The following is a 19,436-nucleotide window of genomic DNA, read 5'->3' as shown; positions in this document are numbered from 1 at the left end:
AAAAAAGTATATGAATCTGCAGCTCGCTCCCCCTCACGCTTGGACTCTTCCGATCCGGGCCGAGCTCTCCCGTGCTCGCATGCGCCTTGAGCTGGTCTAGGACCGCGTGCTCGCTGGCGCCCCCCATTCCTGCAGCGTCAGTCGGAGGCGATAGGGGGCGCACTACTGAGTCTCATTCTGAGAAGTAAGGGACACGGTAGCTGTCCATCTGAAGGTCTCGAGGCCAGAGGACGCCTGGGAGTTGTGCCCCAGAAGCTCCTTTGTCAAGGTGCAGAAGTGATGCGTTGACCTTGTCTGGTCTGCTATTGCAGAGGGCCGGAGTGGGGGTAGGGGGGTGGGGCATTTCTATATATCTACTCAGTTACATTTGACAAAAAAAAATGTCAAATGCCTATTAGGAATCAGACGTTATACTGAGTGTTGGGTGGACAAAAGAACGAAGAATAATAAAGTGATACATATGTGGTAGTGTAGCATGAAGTGTGGTGGAGTGACACGAAGAGTAGCTGAAGGAAGAAGGGAGTGTCCAGAAGGATTCCTGAGGAGTGTGGACAGCTGGAGTGAACCCTTAACAGAGATTGACGTTAGCCGTGCAGGTGACCTGAAGAAAATATGCATGGTGACAGCAGAACCTGAAAGATGGAAAGGCAGAGGTTAGAGGTGATGCTGGAGAGATAAGCAGGGACAAGCCAGTTGAGATATTTGGGCTTCATCTTGAAAACAGCAGGGAATCATTGAAGGATTTTAAGCATGATTTTCATATGTCTCATCCACCAGACTGTCAATTCCATGAGGCCCGCAGCAGCAGCTTTTTAAATTCTTCACATTGTTTCCCCACAGCCTAACCCGGTGCCTGATACATAGTAGATGCTCAATAAGTATTTGAGGAATGAATGGAATAATCAGACATACAGAAACACCATTTGTCAATAATGTAGAGAACTTGCAAGAGTGAAATGACGACATACTTAATTAAGGTAGTAGCCATGGAGACAGAGAGGCAGGCACAGATTAAAGAGACACTATTTTAAAGGGGTTCCCTTTGCTGAGCAGGAATTGTCAATGGTAACTCCAAAGTTTTGTCCTGGGGTAGAGTGTATATTACGATTCTGCACCCAATAAAGGACATTCAGAGAGAGCAGGAGTTAGAGAGTGAGAAAAAGTTTATTTTATTATGGTGAGCTTGCCTTTCTTGGGAAACTTCTAACTCTCCCACTCATGTTTTTCTGGCCACTGTTCTTTGACCTCCAAGGAATTTCCAATCCCTGACTCCTCTTTTCCTTATCTATGTGATAGCTTGCTGCTATCCCCACTCAACTGTGATTTGGCAAATCTGAAATGTCCAGCTCCTGATGGGCAGCTGTAGTTGCATAATACTTAAGTTGCACGGCCAGGCTCTCCGTGGCAGGCCAGGAGCTGTTTTTCAAATGACTTGCTGTCAGAGGAATGGCCTTGCTCCAGGGCTTTAAAGTTCTGCACTGTGACTCTCCTGTGAGGGCTTGCCTAAGACTCCACACAGCATCCTTATCCATCACGGACATCTCGAGCACCCCTGGATCTGCGGAGACATAGAGCCAAACAGCAAGGAAGTTTTCATTTCAGCTTGGACCTGCTACATAACACTCTCTGGCTCAGAGACCCACTCAAACTGACAGCTGTCCATGTCACCCAATGAAAGTGTTGTAACTGTTTTCCAATGTGGCATATGCTGTCACCGAGAGCTAAAGAGACCCACCAAGTGCTCTATCTCTTCCCAATTAATAGGAAATGCAAGGCTCAATAACTTTGTCTTCACCTTAGAGAGGTTGTCCCAGGATGCTCCCAGACTTTTGGACCCATATAAACCTTATTAATGTAGTAGGTCCCTAATCTTCATAGGGTTTAACTGCCACCACCACCACCACCCTCACCCCCACCACCACCGCCTGGCATGGATGTACCTACCATCATCTGAGGGCAGTGCTTTTCAAAGTTGAATGTGTATACAAATATCTGGGAAATTTGAAATGCAGATTTTGATTCAATAAATCTGAGATGGGGCCCAAGATTCCACGTTGGCCCCAATTTTTAAACCCTCACTTTATCCACATCCTTTGCCATATCCTCGTAACTTTGAAGTTTATCCCACTTAAGGGGCAAAGTAGTGTCGATACTCATTATTCAAAGTAGTGTCGATTCTGAATTTTGAATTTGCCTACTTACTAACATTTATTTGGTAATAAATCAATAACCGAAAATCAACACTCATGTCATTTTTGCGGTCATTCGCAGACATGAGTGAAGGAGTGGCAAAAAACTTGAATTCCCAGCTGAACTCAACCAGGCAATGCTGCTCTACCTTCTTGCTTCAGGTCTCATGCTGGAAACAAGTGTTCTTTTTGCAGTCTATTTAGTGCCACATTATTGTGCTTTTTTTGGTGATGTCATTGTATATATATATGGCCTAAGCATTGTGCTGATGTGTTATCTAGTGTTTCTAAGTGCAGTAAGGCTGTGATGTGCCTCATAGAGAAAATACGTGGGTTAGATAAATTCCTTCAGGCATGAGTTATGGTGCTGTTGACAGTGAGTTCAATATTGATGAATCAATAATATATGTTAAGTGAGGAGTCTTTAAACAGAAACTCATAAAACAAGGTTGTGTATTGATCTGTTGATGTAAGTGTGACCAGAGGCGCCCAGAAACCTAACTTGTATTTCTCCTGGGAGCAATGATTCAGTATTTACTAATTCAGTGCTCATGGTGAGACTTTAGATCATACCTATCACAAATAATGAGAATCAACTGTACATTTCCCAACTCTGACACTGAGTTCAGCCAGGCGACTTGTTTTGGTCAATAAAATGGGGCAGAAAGCACGGTGCACCAGTTTCAAGTCTGGGAGCTTGTGTTTCTGCTTGCTGTCTTGCACTTCTACCATAGAAAAGTGTGCTTGTGCTCGCACGCTGGTCCCAGGAACAGAGACACAGGGAGCACAGCCGAACCACCTGGGCTGAGCCTAGTCTAGAACCGCCAACCCACAGCTAAGCCCCAAGACACGTAAGCTAAATAAATGTCTGCCCGGAGTATGACATTGGGGACGTGTGGGCTTTTTCATTTCCATTTTACATAGCAAAAGCGAATTGCTATACCTGACAGAAATTTAAATGTTCGAATTAAAAGGAGTATCCGCTAATGGCTATGCCTGCCCAAAATTCTTTTTCTGTGTTTCCTTTTTAAAAAATTTCGTAGCCTGGGCCGGGATTGCGAGGCTCCGCGGGGCCAGGTCCCCGCATCCGGGTCGGGTTCGGGCCACTGTCGCCGAGCCGTACTCACCAGGGTCAGGCCGCAGTGCCGCCGCCGCTGCGGGAGATTCTCGCCCCGCAATTCGCTGTGCGGACCCCGCAGGAACAGCGCCGCCGCTTGGGGACTCCACTGCCTGGGTCACTGCCGAAAGGAGCCCACAAAATTCTGATGCCCAAATACAAAAGTGGAGTTTTACGAGTACCTCCAAAATTTTTTTTAAATGTACATGTTAATGCAACTTTAATTTGTTAATGAACCTTTTAATGATGTTAACTAAATGAGATGTTTTAACAATGAAACAATCATATATATTCACACTTGATTCAGGTTTTTACACGTAATAGAAATTTTGATATTCCTCATATATTTATTTGATCCTCACTATAGTCTGAAAAGTAAGCAGGTGAGATACACTTTTCACCATATTTCAAACAAGGTAACTGTGGCTTGGAGACTTGAAGGTGTTTCCCAAAGTGGCACAAGTGGCAGAATGGGACGTCAGCCTAGATTTCCTGCAGCCAGATCTAGGCTTGTTTACAAAGCAGGACAGAGGCAAGAGCAGCATGATGCTGACAAGCCAGGGAATGGTACACAGAAATCGGGGGATTGGAGAAGGCTAAAAAGAAGTAAATAATCGGTAAATTACTCTGGGAACAAATCTGCCTCTATTATGGGCCAACAGTTAAACATTTCTTGTATATAGGACAGTGATTTTAAAATAAATGTGTTCTGAAATAAGTCGAAGTTTAATAGAGAATTGGGAGTCTTTAATGTAGTCTTTACATTATATATCCTATAAATTTTGTAAGTACAGTACTAACAAGGTGGAAAAAGTATCGTTGCAACAGCAGTGCCACAATTCCTCTTAGGAATGAACTGTCTATTCAGAAAAATTTTGCACCATCGATGAGCTGCTTAGATTGGAGACTGAGACCAAGGACATCAGCAACAGAGGGAGGACAGGCAACAGCAGATCGCTTCATGAGACAAGAGTGTAAAGAGGGCTGGAGAAGGAGGGAAGGAAAGTGGAAGAAAAAGAGAGGGAGAGAATGAGGGGGAAAATAAAAGGAGGTAAGACTGAGGAGCATGAGGAGCCTGCAAGAGGAAGAAACCCTGGAACTCAGTGGGAGGTCGAGATATTTCATTTTATTTTCATTGATCACTAATAAGTTTGAACATTTTTGAGGTTATTGGCTATTGTTTCACAGTGTTTTCATCCTCCATCCATCCTCAAATTCTTGCTCAAAACTCCTGTAACATTTATCAGCTATTTCAGTGCTTCCCAACCTTTTCCATCACAAGACACAGATAAAAAATATAACCCATGCACGTTTATTAACTTTAACATTAACAGATTGATTTTATGGTCATCAAAGAATATCAGCATTAGTTGCCATTTCCTACTTGACTAAACTCAGTTTTATTTTCTCAGCAACTGATGAAAATTCGACAGCTCCTATTCAAAAGCAGCGGGAAGTTTTTGACAAATTGATGTTTGTTTGATGTCTTAACAAAAGTACTTGTGTCTCAAAACCTGCTCTCTCATCCTTATAAATTTGATGATTTTCCCACCTTAAACTGAAATAAGCAACCTTTTGGATTTATCTACTTAAGGCTCTCCATCTTTTCTAGGAACTGTAAATTATTTGGTTGCTTTGTAATAAAACGGAATTTTGGTCATTCCTCCAATAATCTATATTTGCCTTGCTGTTACAAGTTTACAACCCACTGTTCTCTTTCCATGCCTATTTCCATACCTGGTTAACTTTCTATTATGCCAAATCACAGCACAATCTTTTAAAAGATATTTTAAATGACAGTTAAATATAGTAATATACAGCCAACAACACCCATAACTTAATAGAAGTGTTGAATGGCTATGACCAAGTTCACGCATGTGCCTGCAAGAACAACTGAGCCTCAGCTGCTGCCCAGCTACCCATCACTGTAAGAAGCCATCTGATGCAATGTGTAGTACAATTTCTGAGATGTTAAATGTGAAAAAATACAATGCGAACAATTGATGAAATGTGGTATTTAATCACGTAAGATTGTCATCAGAGTCTTAACCAGCCCAAGCAATCTTCCAGACTCAGGCCCCACACTGCTTTCCTTAGGGCTAGGGGGATTAGTTTCTCCACGTCCCTATAACTCATTCATGGTGCACCAATGTGAATGCATACTATCTTATGTTATATATCTTATTAGCAATATGTCTGCTAATATTTAGTCATCTGCATTGAGACTGCATTGCATTGCAAAACCACCATCTCTAAACAGCTTTTTTGCTGTACTTAAGGACATATCCAAACCTTACATAATTTGGCTTCACCTATCTGAATGATGGCTTAATAATTCTCCCTACTTGATCAGAAATTGTGACTACTATAATCTAGCTATGTTTCTATAAGCCATACACTTAACCTACTTAGGTCACTCTGTCAGGTGCCCTTAAGCCAAAAGTTGAAAACTATGTCATGCAGATATCAGGTAATTGTGTGAACTGGCCAGGTGGAATGAAAAAAGAATGTGGGGACAGTGACAAAAACTGGAACATGTAAAACCTATCTAAATGCATTCTCTTTCAGTTTCTGATATAGTTTGTTTTCTTTTCTTGGTTTTGATTTAAATATGTGGGTAGGCTAGATTTGGCCCAATGGCTAAGAATTTGTGCACTCTGCTTTAAGTTCTAAAACCTCTATGATTCTAGAATCAGTGACCCTGCTATATTCCTAGTTCTGCAACTTTGCTTATGCTGCCCTTTGATTACCTCCACTATCCATGCCCCCCCATCCCCACCATAACACACAGAAGCACACACACAATCATTTATATTCTTGAATAGCCTGGAGTACAGACAGAACATTCAGTTAGCACAAGGTATCTGAGAAGGGTTTCAGCAGGCACTCTGGGAGTTCTGAATCTCTCTGGAGTTCTCTGAAATTAGGTTACACACCATGAATTAAAACCAGAGTTTGAAGTTTTACCTAGTAGCTAGGGGATATTGCTTAACGTTCCCAAACATTAGTTTTCTCATCTCTAAAGTGGACATAATGTGCAACCTAGATAACTTACAAGGCTTCTTTGGAAGATCGAATACCACGATGATGATAATAGGAGCTGGTAATTACCGAGTATTTCCTATGTTCAGGAACTTTGCTATGGGCTTTCATATGTGTTCCCATTTAACCTTTAATTAAAACTCTGTGAGACAAATATGAATAGCTCCATTTCCACAGATTAGAACGCTGATATCACAGAGGCTGCCTTTACTGAAATCACATAGCTGAGTGGTAGAAGACGGATTTAGATTAGACCTGTGTGACTCTAAGGCTTCCAGAACATCACGTTATCCTCCACTACCATAGTTTCCTATTGCTGCTGGAACAAATTACCACAGGCTTCGTTGCTTCAAACAACACAAATTTATTATCTTACAGTCTGAAGGTCACAAGTCTGAATTCAGTCTCACTGGGCTAAAATCAAGGTGTTGGTAGGGCTGTGCTCCTTCTGGAATCTATAGGAGAGAATCCATTTTCTTTCTCCTTTTCCAGCCTCCACCTGCCTTCTTTGGCTCTTGGCCCCCTTCCATCTTCAATGCCAGCCCTGGCTGGCTGAATCTTTCTCACATTGTATCACTGGTATTCTCTCTGACTCTAACTCTTCTGCTGCCATCCATCTTCCACGTTTAAGGCCTATCTAGGTAATCCAGGAACATCTCTTTATTTTGAGGTCCACTGATTAGCGAAGTTAATTCCATCTGCAACCTTAATCTTCCCTTGCAATGTAACATGACATATTCACAGATTCTGGAGATTTGAACATTGACATCCTTGGGGGGGCCATTATTCTGCCTACCACCACCATGTATAGTGTAGGGTTATGTAGTGTAGTGTAGTGTAGTGTAGTTCAGTGTAGTATAGTAAATGTGTTTGGTGGACATCTATTGTTTTTGTTTTCCCAGAATCTTTTCGTCCAAGTTTTGTTGCATCATCCTCGCCTTTATCTCCTCACCCCTTTTGTACATCTTCTCACGCCTTTTGTTGCTAGTGACTTTGCCAATCACACAATTCTACCTCTTGTGGCCACAACAGGAAACATGGGGAAAACACATTAATGCATCGCCCTACACCCAGTATTGGTCCAAGGAGTGGGTGTCTGACCCAAGCAGACATATCAAGGGTCCTCTCTGAGAACTGAGACAGAAGAGCAACTTCCTCTTTCTCCTTGAATCATTAACCATAGGCTGTAGTCACAGATCTAGTGGCATATACCTCTCCTGAATAACATGGAGAAACCTAAGACAATAAAGACAACAGACACACAGAAGGCCAGACCACAACTGAGAAACAGAAATGGGGCCCTTTAGCCCTTCAAGTCTCACAACTCTGTGGGATTCCTGAAATTGGCTTCACCTCTATATTTCAGAGGCCACCCCTATAAAAAAATAATTTCTGCTATTTTGCTCAGGCTAGTTTGAGTTGGATTGTATCATTTGGGAAAAAAAAAATCTAACATAGAAGCTTAGATTGAAGTATGACTTGCTTCAAGCGTGTCAATTTTGTTTTCTCCATTACACTGTAACTCTTGTGAGATCAGAGTTCATGCCATAGTTCTGTGGACATCCTCCTACACATCTGACAATACTAGGTTTATTGTAAGAGCTCCAGAAGTATTTTCTGATTTATGCCTCCTACACACGTCATCAGATAAAAATAAATACAACAGTTATGCTTACACATCTTTAATTTTGGTATTTTTCTTGACTCTATTCATAAAGTTCTGTATTTTCCAAGTCTGAAGCTTGTATACGTCTGACCTTTTCTGAGATGGAGGTCTTAAAAATAAATTCTTGATCACATGTGGTGCTGGAATGTCAGGAGCATAAGAGCAACAGAAAGGATTGGCAGAAATTGTCTTAAACACTACTGACATTTTACTCTCCCCAAATTAGATCAATAGATTTTTGGAAAGGGACACTCATGTCTAATTTAAATTTAAAAATAAATAAATAATGGAATGCATGAAAAATACAGAGAAATACAAAAATCAACTTTTTAATATATATCGTTTCACTTTTTGGAAGCCTTTTTATATAGCGAAGATTTATGTATGTGTGTGTGCACACATGTGCCTCTGTGTATGTGTGCATCCAGCCCTTCATGGAGCACAATCCCCCCACGGAACCTAATCTGATGGCAACTAAGGGCCACAGAGAAATATTCCCTGGCAAATGGAACTGATGCACTGACCAACGTGCTACACCACTGTGCCCTATCTTTTCATCACTTCCACAGGAAAGAAATAATTGGATTCATTCAGGGACTATGTTCCCAAGCTAATTAGTACTTTGAATCAGGCCCAATAACCTGATTATTTTTGGGGCACAGATTGTGAGTGCTACATGCCAGGTACAGTCCTAGGGGCTTTACGCGCATTAACTACTGTATTTCTCCAACAATCAGATGAATGTGTCTGTGGTAGGCAGAATTTTAAAATATGTCCCTCTCTCCAAGATTCTCGTCTCCTGGTTATTCAATCAAACACAAATCTAGATACTGCTCTGAAGGGACTTTGCATATATACGAGTAATTAAGGTGATGGACTTGAAGCTAGGAAGGTTATCCTGGATTACATGAGTATGCTCAATGTCATCATTGGAGACCTTAGAAACAGAACTCTCTCACACTGGAGCCAGAGCAATATGGTGATAGAAGAAGACAGAGGAGAGATAATGCAGAAGGGGAGGTCAGAGTGATTCAAAGTGTGAGGAGGACTTGACCTTCTATTAATAGCAATGAAGATGAAGGAAGAGGGCCACAGACCAAGGAATGCAGATGGCCTGCAGAAGCGGAGAACCCCATCCAAAAGCCAGCAAGGAAATGGGAACTGCATAGAACTGAGTTCTGCAAACAACCTGAAAGCAGATTCTCCTCCAGAGTCTCCAGTGAGGAACCAGTGCAATCCTGACATTTCACAAACGCGGTTCTACATTTGAGGTGACTAAGGAGACAAGATAACTACATTTAACAGGTGGTTCTTGATGAGATTCCGGTGGTGGGTGGGGTAGGGACAATTTTTTAAAATATTGAGGAAACTAAAATTTAAAGAACTGAGGAAATTTGAATTCGGCACCTGTATTAAATAATATTTATAAATACTAAATTTGAGTGTGACAGTTGTATTGTGATTTTTTAAGGAGAATGCCGTTGTTCTTAGGAGATACATGTTCAAGTATGTAGGGATAATGTGTCAGCATTACTATGTATGTAGCTAGAGTTAAAGTAAATGTGTAAAAATGTTAAGTGAATCCAGATGAAGTTCGTTGAACTATTTTCGCAACTTCTCTGAAAAAATTCCAAATTTTTCAAAATAAAAAGTTGGTAGGGAAAAAAATCGCTCTAGATATTCTGTAGAACGGATCTGAGACGAGTAGGAGGGAAGTGGGAAGACCAGACGGGAAGGTACTGCTGTAGTTAGCTTGAGAGCTGGAGTGGCCTGGGGATAAAGGAAAGTGTCCTCACCCTACTCACAGCCAGGCCGGTGAGGTAAATCCTAGGGACGGAAGCTGGTCATATAGGATGACGATAGTTCCCACAGGCACCGTCGTCGCAAGACAAACCTCTACGGCGAAGGAGGCGTGGTTTTTCAGCCCCTTTCAAATTTCGTTAGAATTCATTACTCCCGCAGCTAGAAGCTCGCGCTCGCGCAGAGGGCGTCGAGTCCCAAATAGGAAGAGTCCACGTCTACAGCGTAAGTAGGGGCAGCCGGCATCCTAAAGTTACTATGTCTTCCCCTTCTTAGGTTATATACCAAATCTCCGGATCTTTTCACCTACACTAATTAAATTGTTGCTGAGTAGACTCATAAAACTGATATTTAATTGAAACTAAGGATGAGTTATACAGGAATGTTTGTTTCCTGCTCCCCCACGTCCGCTGCGTGCGCCAGGCCGCTGGGGCGGGGAAGAGGAAGCGGAAGTGCTGGCAACCCCGGGAGCGCCCACCAGAGTCGGCGGTGAGCTCCCGGGACAGTTGCCATGGAAGAGCCTAACGAGCCGCTGCTGGATGCTAAGGCCGAGGTAAGTCCTGTCCTAGGAGGAGCTGGGGCAGCGGGCTCTGGAGCAAGAAGGATCATTCCCTAAATTGTGTTTTTCTGCTTCCGTTTCAGGTCACCAACCAGGTGAGTGAGTGGCGGCCCCGCCCCGTGCTCAGCCGGCCTCCACCGGGTAAGGGGCGGGCGGCAGGCGCGGTCCGCCTCCCATCTGGGGAAGCGGCGGCAGGACGCCACCCTGAGCCGTCCTCAGCTGTCCCCAGAGTCCAGGGCCTGTGTCCGTGGGCCGGTGACTTTCATCCTACTACCCTCATTGCTCCTTCCACTTGGCACCTAAGGTGGTGACCGCTGGCATTGTATAATAATTCAACCTCTCCCACCCAGTCCAGCCGAAGGAGTACAGACTGAGGATTGTCCTGATTAGGCGACGTTTATTCAAAGCTAGGTACACTATATTTTAGAATGATTAGAGAGCGAAGCATTTATTAAAATTTACAAAGATAGCACCGCAAACATTTCCTTAGTATTAAAAAAACCAGTTATTTAAAGGATGGAGAGTATACCTCTTTAACCTTACAATGTAATATGTATTTATGCTAAGAATAAGAATTTGAATTTTGAAATATATCTTACTCTTGTTTCTTTGTTCCAAGTGTTCGTGTCCTATTTTAGCTAATAAACTATTTTTAGACAAATAACATAACACACTTCCCAGAAGAGTACTAAAACTATAGTATTTTAGATCGGGAATTACCCTGGTGCATATAAAATACTGTAAGAAAGCCCTGAGATAAGAAATAACGAGAATACAGGGGTTGAGAGATGCCTATTAACTGCTCTCAACTGATCTTGCTGTTGTTTTGGAGGATTCCTGGGAGGTAGAGGGAACTCACAGTGATAGTAATCATCTCCCCAACCTGTCTTTGCTCAGAATTATCGAGTTAGTACACTTTGAGTCAATCTTTCATAAATCCTTTTATCCATTCACTTACACTAAATTATGTTTACTTGAATAAGACATCCTGAAACTGAATTATACTAGATTATAGAGTTTTAAAAATTGAAGTTTGCGGGGGTGGCGTGGGGAGGATGTTTAAAACAACACAAATTTTCAGTTCTGCAGGTGAGAAGTCCAAAATTAGTGTAATGGGACTAAAACCAAGGTGTTGGCAGGACTGTGTTCCTTCTGGAGGCTCTAGGGGAGAATCTGTTTCCTTGTCTTTTTCAGCTTTTACCCGCTGCTCACTTTCCTTGTCTTGTAGGTTCAACTTCTGTCTTCAAAGCACATCGTTCCAACCTTGACTTCTGTTACTTCTCTTTCTGCCATTGTCATTGTTACCTTCTCTGGTTCTGACCGTCCTGCCTTCCTCTTATAAAGACTCTTTTGATTACATTGGGCCCATCTGGATAATCTAGGAAACTCTCCTCACCTCAGATCCTTAATTTATATTTTTTAAAAAGAAAATAAAAGTCCTTAATTTAGTCATATCTTACATGTTTGGTCATGTAAGATAACATATTCACAGATTTTGGGAATTGGAATGTGGACAACTTTGGGGGTGCTGTTCTTCAGCCTCCTACTCACCCCTTCCCTGCATTTACAAATGACATGATTGTTTACATAGAAAAAGCCAAGATAATTTACAAATGTTATTAGAACTCATATGAGAATTTAAACAGGTGATTCAATTGTTTTCTTATTTTCAGACACAGTTGAAAAATATTTTGTGTAAGATGTCATTTACAACATTAAGAAAGAAAGTACCTTGCCATAAGAGATTTAAAACGTTTATGAAGAAAATTATAAAAAGTAATAGATTTTCCAGCCTATCTTCTTTTTTTTTTTCTTTTTTTATAATTTATTTTTTAAATTTATTGGGGTGACAATTGTTAGTAAAATTACATAGATTTCAGGTGTACAATTCTGTATTACATCATCTATAAATCCCATTGTGTGTTCACCACCCAGAGTCAGTTCTCCTTCCATCACCATATATTTGATCCCCCTTACCCTCACCTCCTTCCCCCCATCCCCCTTACTTCTAAGGTGCTCATTTCATCCTAAAAAGTTAAAAGTTGACCAAACTGAAAAAGTCAACAACTCTTCTTAGACTATCAGAGAAGTAAGGTCACAGGGCATACTGCTGCCTCCAAAATTGAATACAGAGAATTAAAACTTACCAGAACAGAAACTTCCACAAAAACCAGTGCAGGGTAGGAAGACCTAAACTATAGTTGATAAATTAGCTGGAAGCTCAATGTGAACAGGTCTAAATAAGAGTTAAAATCTCAGGGACCCAGTCATTGGGCGTGGGTGGGATAGGGGCTTATACTTTTGTGAGTTTTACCTCCAGGAACTCCTGCATTGGACATTTTTATTCATAATGATGTGTTTTTTAATACACTGTTAGATAAAATGATTATTTGTATTCAAGAGTATTATAGAGGGGAAAGAAATCTACCCAGATATTTTATTTATGTTTATAGTATATGCTGCTTAAAAGTACCAGGTATATCTAATACTATTTAGGGCCATTATTAGTTTGAATTCCTTGTGCTATAATACTTTATCTCTTTACATATTTCTCACCAGTGTATGAATCACCCAGGTTAATTGGGACTACACCTCCACTGAGAGTTCACAACTCCTGTATATTCCTTTAGCATACTCTTTTCTCTGCCTTTAAAAATGTACTCTAAATTCACCTCCCCTTGCTGCCACTTGAGTCCTAGCCACCATCCTCTTGCCTAGACTCCTGCAATAGGCTTCCAGTAAGGTCTCCTTGCTTTCCTTATTAAACTTAATGCCCTCTCTAGCAGTCTGGATGATCCTTTTGCAATCTAAATAGACCTCGTCTTTCTCTATCTCGAAGCCTTTTAAGAGATTCCTGTCACACTAGAAAAAAGTTAAATATTTACTTTGGCCTCCAGGCCCTTCAAAATGGGTTTATTTTGGCCTTCAGGCTCCAAAATGGGTTCCTATTCTCTTCCTACTCTTCCCCTAATGCCACTCTAGCCACGTGGGCCTCGTTCCCTGTACACATGCCAGGCATGCTTCTCCCTCTGTGCAGAAGACTCTTCTCCAGATAGACATGTGGTTTTTTCCTTCACTTTATTCAGGTCTCCTTCCAGTCACACTATCCCCTTACCCGGTATTGTTCTTACACTTTTTAACATTTACTACAATTTTATTATACATTTATTTGTTTACTGTCTGCCTTCCCCACTAAAATCTAAGTTCCTGAGGTCAGGAACTTTGTTTTATTCTTTTTTGATATTTCCAGTGCCTAGAATATAGTATTATTTAGTAAATACTTATTGAATAATGGGACACAGAAACATAGTAACTTGTCCAAAGCCATGTGATTATAAGGTAGCAGAGCTGAGATTCAAATTCAGGATCTGTGTGACGTTAGAATCTATGCTTGTTAAACTTAACAAACCATGGTGCTGTATTTATGCAGCACCAGAGGTCTAAGACGGCCTATTACTTCACATTCTGATACTTAGAATCATTGTTTTGAAGTAATTCATGTCTAATATTGATGTCTAATTAGGACTCTTCGTAGATGAATGATCCTGTTCCGGCCACATTTTAGTGCTTTCTCGCCAGTTTCATGGTATAAATAAAAAGGAAAATGTTTTATTGACACACAATATCTAGTACCACTGTCCTTCCCATGTATAAGAAATAGTGACTTAAATTTTTGTACAGGTTTGTGTTGGTTCACAAATATATGACATTTTGTTCTGTGTATTGCATTGGATGTGCCAACTGCCCTCAAGGCATTTGACAATCTAGTGGCTGTGGGGCAGAGACAAATCCATAAATGACTACTATACAAAGCAGAGTGTGTTAAGCGCTGGGGTATAAAGTGACGTCGGACATTCATAGAAAGGTTGAGTAAACCAGAAAAGACTTCACAGAGCAGGTAGAATTTGAGAGGAGTTTTGAATTTTAGGAAGATGTGAGTTGTTCGCCAAGAGGAACAGCATGAGCAAAGGTGTAAAGGCGGAAAGAGAATTTAGAGGAGGGATGCGGTGCAGTGGGAAAACCCCTGGGGACCTGGGGACTGTGCAGTGAGGGGGCTTCAGTGCGAAGGGAATGGTTGGTAACTCACTCTTGTGGCGGTAGACTTGAACAGGTTTTCCCGTGTGATACTAGATTTGGTTAATTTATAAGCAGTGTTTAATGCAAAGTATAAGCTCTGCCTTAGAGCTGAGAAGGACTATAGGCAAGAAACTAATTAGGAGGCTGCAGTAAAATTTAAGGCAAGAGTTTTAAAATAGGCACAGAGTAGGTTTGTAGCAGTGGGATTGGGAAGAAGGGAATACATGTCAGTAGGCATGGCTGAAATAAAATCTTGAGTACCTTGCAATCCATACATGTCTTGAATAAGGGAGAGAGAAAAATCAGAGTTGACCAAACTTCAAACCTGAGTCACTAGGAAAATGAGGGTCATCAGTAGAAATGCAATGAAGATAAAAAGCATTTTTGAGGGAAGATGACATGTGTTTGGTGTTGCCGGGCAGTTGTACTATGAACTTACTAGTAGTCAGTGTAGCTAATGGGAAAGGCTTTATTTTTCTGTATTTCACTTCCTGGACATACTAACATCTCAGTGGTAACTAGTTACACTAACCAGATCAGAAATGTTTTTTGGTTATTTGTATTTGCTAAAATGTCTATAAACTAATATAGTCCAGATTATATGCCGTGTTTCCCCGAAAATAAGACCTAGCCAGATCATCAGCTCTAATGTGTCTTTTGGAGCAAAAATTAATATAAGACCCAGTCTTATATTATGTTATATTTTATATTATGTTATATTGTATGTTATGTTATACCTGGTCTTATATTAAAATAAAACTGGGTCTTATATTAATTTTTGCTCCAAAAGATGCATTAGAGCTGATGGTCCAGCTAGGTCTTATTTTCGGGGAAACACGGTAGTTGTGAGAATACATTTTTGATAAGTCATGTATTAAACTTATCGACAAAGTTATTTTCAGTTAATTGTGTTTGCCCTGCTTTAGTTATCTATTGCTGCATAACAAATTACCCAAAACCCAATGACGTGAAACAACTGTTTAATTAGCTCTTGTGATTTTGTGGGTTAATTGGGTTTAGCTGGGTGGTGGTTCCTGCTCCGTGTCATTCAGCCGGGGCTTCCGTCATCTAGGAGCCTAATCAGGCTGGAAATCAAGAGGGCTCGCTCACATGGCGCAGCAATGGCTGGCTGAGAGCTCAGCTAGCGCTGGTAATGCAGTGACCTGTTGTCCTTCACACGTGGTGGCTGGGTTCCACGAGAGAGAGTTCCAAGAGCCAGCCTTCAGGGAAGAAGGAAGCAGACAGTTCCAGTTCTCCTAAGGCCTCGGCTCAAAGATTCCACAAAGCGTCGTCTTCCATAACCTGCTGGGCAAAGCAATCACAGGTACAGTGCAGATTTGTGCAGAGGGAAGGGAAGCCCCACTAGTTGATGTGAGGAGCGACACAGGGAAGGGTGACATTAATTGTCGGAAGCTATTTTTGGAGACCCTGTACCACATACTCCCTAAGTCTTAAACATGTCCCCGAAAATAAGACCTACCCAGACAATCAGCTCTAATGCATCTTTTGGAGCAAAAATTAATATAAAACCCCGTCTTATTTTAACTATAATAATATAAGACCAAGTCTTACATAATGTGATATGATATAATATAATACCAGGTCTTATATTAATCTTTGCTCCAAAAGACACATTACAGCTGATTGTCTGGCTAGGTCTTATTTTCAGGGAAACATGGTCGTTCAACAAATACTTATTAGACCATTCACCTTGTACCAGACATTGTTCTAGTATATTCAGTAGTAAACTAGGTCAATACTGCTGCTCTAGTGAAGGTTGCATTTCCTTGGGGAGACAGTTAATAAGTAAACACAATGATTTCAGATAGTGGTAAAGTGCTATTAAGAAAATAAAGCAAAAGTTTGGATGACAGTGTCATTAAACAAGATGAGGAAGGCTGATGACACTTGGCAGATGTTTACTTGAGCTGGAGCTAATAAGAATTCTCAAGTAGAAGTTTGCTAAGAACCGATGCCTCAATCAGTTTCCACACATATGTTAGCACAAGGTATAGCACGGTACCGTCCAGTAGAACTTTTCTGCGGTGATGGAAATACTCTGTGTTGGTGCTGTTCAGTGTGGTAGCACCAGCCACGTGTGACTGTTGAGCACTTGATATGTAGCCATTGCAACTGAGAACTGCATTTTTATTCTATGTATTTTTAATTAAACAGTCACATTTGGCAAGTGGCTCAGGTCTAGCATGTAGAAGATGCTAAACATTCCTGTGCCACCCTAGACCTACCTGCTTTCTTGACCTGCTAGAAGTTAAATTCCAAATAATAATCGTGTGGCAGCTAGGGATAATGAAAAATGCATGGAATATGGGATATGACAAATTCGGGTTTGAATACCAGCTCTACTAGTTTTGTATCCTTGGACAAGTTGTTTCATCATTACATGCAGGTAAAGACTAATAATGGGACACAGGAATAAGAAAATCATTTTTAGGATGGAGTTGTGCATGATTGTTTTTCTAATTTTCTGTTTTGAAAACAAAATGTGTTTTGAAAAATAAAAATTAAATTTAAACTGAAGTGGTCTTTAGTGGTTTTTTTTCTTTATAGACAGTGTTTATAATGATTTTTTTATATTACTGATAACTTCAGCTGCCACATCTAATTTTTAGTGTGGTACACCTAATTTCTTGGTTTACCTTTTTATTTATATTTGCTTTCTGATTATTTTGTTTTTGTATTCATTTTACTTCTGGAGTTTTTTCACTGCTAATGTTTTCGCTTGCATTGTTTTCTTTTCAAATTATTTTTCTTCATCCTACAAGAATTTTGAGGCTATGTTATTGTTAATATGCTCCATACTGATAAGTATGCTCTGTTTTGATTTTTTTTTTGGTATTGTTTTTTAAATCTCATCTACTGTTAATTCCTACTTAAGGCTAAATCATATTTATTGGAAGGTATGCTTTTAATTGACATTTCAATGTTCAGTTTAGAATTTGGGAAATTCTCATCTCATAAACCTAATTCCAGCTTTCTTTAACACATGAATATTAGTTTTGCACAACAAATGTCTGGTTGGGAGCTCTCCCTATTTCGTTACCTGCCAGTTTCACCATTGTAATGGTCAGTGGATTCCAACTTTGTGTTAATTGTTTTTCTGCTTGAAATGCTCTAGATAATCCAGAGTTTTATTTCAGACTTTGAGAGTCAAATGAGCAATGATTTACTCTACCATTTTATTGTGGACAGTCGAAATGGGACTTCTTGCATCAAGGAGTTGTACAGGCTGAGTAAGTTTTAAGAAGTGTCCAGTTAAATTCTTGGATATCATTGAACTGATATAAAAGCTGTATCTCTGGTCACAAACTCCCTTGAATTCTGTTCTTGGATTTATAGCCACTTACTGAACATTCCTATTTAGATTTTCCTTTTCATTTCTTGATAATACCTTTGGACTTAAAATATATTAAGTCCCGATTGATACATGATATCAGAATTCTCCCAGTCATCTGGGCTCACATTTTTGAAGTTGTCTTTGATACCTCCCACGACTGTGTCAGCAGTCATCAGCCCCGGGGGGTTCCTTCTGTCGAGCTTCAGCTTAATCCTACTTGTCACCACCTTCCTTCAGGCACTTAAAGCCTCATACCTGGACTATTGTGTTCTGCTCTCACAAGATGAATATTTTTTAATCAGTACTGTCATATTCTCTGTGCTCGGAAACTTTCAGTGAATCCCCATTGCCTCCAGGAAAAGTTTAAATGACTTACATGTTTTCCATAATAAGATAGAGTATATGAGGGTACTTTGAAAACCTCTGAAAGCTCATACCTTGCAAAGACTTATTGGCCCCTAGATCACTTTTGTCACCTTTATTTTCCATGCTTCCTTGCAAAGCCTTCCACTTTCAGACAGATAAAAGCTCCATCTCTTAATCAGATACTATTTTTATCTCCAGTTGGTTCAGCTTAATATTAAGTAAGCATTTTTTTTGTTAGGTGTGTATTTATAGAATATGTAAATAAGACACATTTTCCTCAATTTCAGTTCTGTATTCCTCAAAACGGAGCTTAAAGTTATCCCTTCTGTGAAGGTGTCCCTTGACCACCCTAGCCTACGACAAATGTTCAATTTATGGTCCATATACTATAAATGTGGTGCTCACCGACTTCTGTCCTCCCCCACTGTTGTATGTGTAAGGTAACCTATACACCAAAACGTACATAACCTGTGGACAGTGGAATGACTAATTTTACTTTTTTCTGGTTTTAGGGAGAGATAATTCACATATAGCTGTGCGTAAATTTAAAGTACATCGCCTAATGACTTGACACGTATTGTGAAATGAGTACCACAATAAATTTAGTTAACCTCCATTTCATACTGTTACGAAAAAAATTGAGTAATTTAAAAGGGAACACCTGTGTAGCCACAATTAAAACTCAAGAAATGGAGTATTACCAGTACCCAAGAAGCCCACCACATGCCCCTCCCCAACCAAAACTCTCCCTTCCCTCCTCCCTAGAGATCATGATTTACCTTTTGTGATCATCATATTCTTGCTTCTCTTTAGATTAGGTTGGTACAAAAGTAATTGTGGTTTAAAAGGTTAAAAATAATTGGAAAAGCCACAATTACTTTTGCACCCACCTAAAAGTTTTGCCATTTGTGTACGCCTCCTTCAACAGCACTATACTCCCCGCTTCTCAGGTTTCAGTGAAATGAGCTCATAACTTTACTTCTTTCGACATTTTTGGTGTGCAGTGTAGGTGAAGTTCATTGATTTTCTTTTTTTTTTTTTAAGATTTTATTGGGGAAGGGGAACAGGACTTTATTGGGGAACAGTGTGTACTTGCAGGCCTTTTTTTTCCCCAAGTCAAGTTGTTGTCCTTTCAATCTTAGTTGTGGAGGGCGCAGCTCAGCTCCAGGTCCATTTGCTGTTGCTAGTTGCAGGGGGCACAGCCCACCATCCCTTGCGGGAGTTGAACCAGCAACCTTGTGGTTGAGAGGACGCGCTCCAACTAA

The 19,436-nt window shown here is 40.5% G+C and overlaps 1 protein-coding gene and 2 long non-coding RNA genes across 3 annotated transcripts in view; 1 reads left to right on the top strand and 2 right to left on the bottom strand.

The window, feature by feature from the left end:
• Positions 1–1,145: 1,145 nt before the first annotated feature.
• Positions 1,146–10,027, bottom strand: LOC141571003 (uncharacterized). The gene is made up of 3 exons (XR_012495453.1): positions 9,811–10,027; positions 3,317–3,451; positions 1,146–1,558 (listed from the first exon to the last, which is right to left on the bottom strand). It is a non-coding gene; the product is annotated as an uncharacterized LOC141571003 (long non-coding RNA).
• A 236-nt stretch (positions 10,028–10,263) lies between these two features.
• Positions 10,264–19,436, top strand: part of COMMD6 (COMM domain containing 6) — a 17,169-nt gene continuing 7,996 nt past the window's right edge. Inside the window, exons 1-2 of the mRNA XM_019738160.2 lie at positions 10,264–10,367; positions 10,457–10,468. Coding sequence (XP_019593719.2) covers positions 10,326–10,367; positions 10,457–10,468 — 54 coding nt within the window. The 5' untranslated portion in view covers positions 10,264–10,325. The remainder of the gene's footprint in view (positions 10,368–10,456; positions 10,469–19,436) is intronic.
• LOC141571004 (uncharacterized) overlaps positions 15,414–19,436 on the bottom strand; it is a 26,746-nt gene continuing 22,723 nt past the window's right edge. Inside the window, exon 3 of the long non-coding RNA XR_012495454.1 lies at positions 15,414–15,752. This is a non-coding gene — a long non-coding RNA (uncharacterized LOC141571004). The remainder of the gene's footprint in view (positions 15,753–19,436) is intronic.

Source organism: Rhinolophus sinicus, linkage group LG04, assembly GCF_036562045.2.
Source record: "Rhinolophus sinicus isolate RSC01 linkage group LG04, ASM3656204v1, whole genome shotgun sequence".
Lineage (NCBI taxonomy): Eukaryota > Metazoa > Chordata > Mammalia > Chiroptera > Rhinolophidae > Rhinolophus > Rhinolophus sinicus.
This window is presented reverse-complemented; position numbering and strand designations above follow the sequence as displayed.